The following is a 2,641-nucleotide window of genomic DNA, read 5'->3' on the forward strand; positions in this document are numbered from 1 at the left end:
CACACACACACACACACTCACTCTATTGCTGACACTCGAGTGGGTCGTCATGGTAACAGCGATGGATTAAACACTGAAGGCCTCTGACAACATGAGACGGCAAACACTCCTAACAGCATGCTTACAAAATATAGATAATTTCATATCCACACATAGCTTATATATTCTTCTGAAGCTACTGGAGTTATTCTTATGTAGAATTAGATCTATTTCCATATATATATATATATATCTATGTATGATTGATTCAACAGCAGCTCACTGTCTAGACTGAGGCAGAGTGAATCTCACCAAAACATGTCCAGATCACGTTTAACATATATATATTTACATTTACATTTAGTCATTTAGCAGACGCTTTTATCCAAATCGACTTACAAATGAGGACAATAAAAGCAGTCAAAACTAACAAAAGAGTGGACACATAAATATAAACTAATATGTTGTAAACATATATATAATGTTACTTTAAAAAGTGTTTGTGTGTGTTTGTGTATATATATTAATCCTTTTTGTTTTCTTTCATTTCAATTATCGTTAATCTCACTAAATTCTCCTTCTGTTAATACAATGACATTTAACATTTGAATCGGTATAAATTAATGGCAGCACAACAAGTACTATCATGATGTGCATGATATATAATGTAAATATTTTTTCACATTACAGTAATGTGAACTGAAGATTTAAATGTGCTTAATTGTCATGAAAATAATGCAAAAAACAAGTCGCTTTCTTTATGCAAAACAAAATTTCCTATTTCTTTTTCATTTGATTTTGGAGTCAAACGTGATCTTGACAGACTTGATGAGATTCACCCGCCTGCACGTTGTAAATGAACAAAAGTGTATCAGTGTCCGACACAAAGACGTAAAGGAATGTTCGTAATCAATGTTGAAGCGAAGCAGAAGTCCTGAGGTGCGTCTCGATTCTTCTCCAGTGGTTGCGATGCAGCATCTGTTTTGGCCGAGCTGGTGTTGAGGAACGCTGGGCAGTGCAGAAACTTCAGGCCAGCTCCACGAACACTTGCTTGCCGTGTTTCCGCTCGCTTGTTCGTCTTCTGCATTACCCAGAAGTTGGTGTTTGTTTAAAACTAAAGAGCAAAAGAAGCAGCTGGACCGTCAGAGAGAATGTAGGAAAGAATATTTTAAGAGTTCGTTCGTTAGTCCAGTCAGAACATCGTCCATGTTTACGTGGGTTTGCATGTCTGTATCTTCAGGCCGCGTCACCCTAGAGTTCACTACGAATGTCCAAAAAAAAAAAAAAATTGCATTATGCATTACAATTTTCATTAAAAAAAATAATAAATAAAATTCACTTACAACCTCTACATTATAATGCAAAAATTAAAAAAAATGTTAAAAACATTTTTTTTTTTCTATTTTTCCCTCCTCTTGTGATACAGCATGACGGGTCAAATTAAAGGTCATCAAGGTCCGACTTTGGTCTGGTTTGGGAATCTGTGATCTTGTGCGTCACTGACACAAATACACACTACCAGCCAAAAGTGTTTCTGAAAGAAGTCTCTTCTGCTCACCGAGGCTGCAATTATTTGATCAAAATAGAGTAAAAAAAATTCTGAAATATTATTACAATGTAAAACAGCTGTTTTCTGTGTGAATATCTGTTCAACTGTAATGTATTCCTGTGATGCGCAGCTGTATTTCCAGCATCATTACTCCAGTCTTCAGTGTCACATGATCTTCAGAAATCATTCTAATATGCTGATTTGCTGCTCAAGAAACATTTCTGATTATTAGCAATGTTGAAAACAGTTGTGCTGCACAATATTTTTGTGGAAACTGTGATAGTTATTTTTCAGGATTCACAGATGAATAGAAAGTTCAGAAGAACAGCATTTATTTGAAATAGAAATCTTTTATTACATTATAAATGTCTTCACTGTCACTTTTGATCAATTTAATGCGTCTTTGATCAATAAAAGTATTTATTATTTACTTAACCCAAACTTTTGAATAGTAATGTATGACAGTTTTCTCAAAAATACGAACTCTTCAGCATTGATAATAATCAGAAATGTTTCTTGAACATTTTAACAGATATTCACATAGAAAACAGCTGTTTTAAATTGTAATAATATTTCACTTTTTTCAGTATTTTGATCAAATAAATGCAGCCTTGGTGAGCAGAAGAGACTCTTTCAAAAACATTTTAAAAAATCGTAATAATTCCAAACTTTCCGTAGTGTGTGACCCTTAGACCAAAGATGAGGTCGCAGATTAATGTGTCTTCTAATGTCAGTCTGTACAGGGTTGCTCTCACAAGACCTGTGTGCTCTTAATGTCACACTCAGTTTCCATGGCGATGACAACCGCGTCAGTGGGCGGAGGCACTGAGGACACAGGCCACGCCTCTTTTGTGCCTCCATCCGGTCTGGCTCTGGCGGAACAGTCCAGACTATCGTGAAGAGCGTCACCCATTCCAATGGCCGACTCTGTCGGTAAGTGTCCTTCTTCATGATCATCATCCTCTTCTTCACGTTCTACGCGGCAGCGGCAGACCTCAATGCCGGAGTCACCGGTCAGCCGACGCTGCTGGAAGTGCGTTTGGTCCACGTCCAGGTCGCTCACGGCGGAATCGCGGCACTCTGATTCATCGCCGGGAGAAAAGAGAGCGGTTC

General features: G+C 37.4%; 1 protein-coding gene across 1 annotated transcript in view; it reads right to left on the minus strand.

Moving 5' to 3' along the window:
- Nucleotides 1-2,178: 2,178 nt before the first annotated feature.
- Nucleotides 2,179-2,641, minus strand: part of LOC107702169 (uncharacterized) — a 6,303-nt gene continuing 5,840 nt past the window's right edge. Inside the window, exon 6 of the mRNA XM_016504412.1 lies at nucleotides 2,179-2,641. Within this exon, the coding sequence (XP_016359898.1) occupies nucleotides 2,280-2,641 (362 nt within the window). The 3' untranslated portion in view covers nucleotides 2,179-2,279.

This window comes from Sinocyclocheilus anshuiensis, unplaced genomic scaffold (genome assembly GCF_001515605.1).
Source record: "Sinocyclocheilus anshuiensis isolate Anshui unplaced genomic scaffold, SAMN03320099.WGS_v1.1 scaffold1762, whole genome shotgun sequence".
NCBI classification, from domain to species: Eukaryota; Metazoa; Chordata; class Actinopteri; order Cypriniformes; family Cyprinidae; genus Sinocyclocheilus; species Sinocyclocheilus anshuiensis.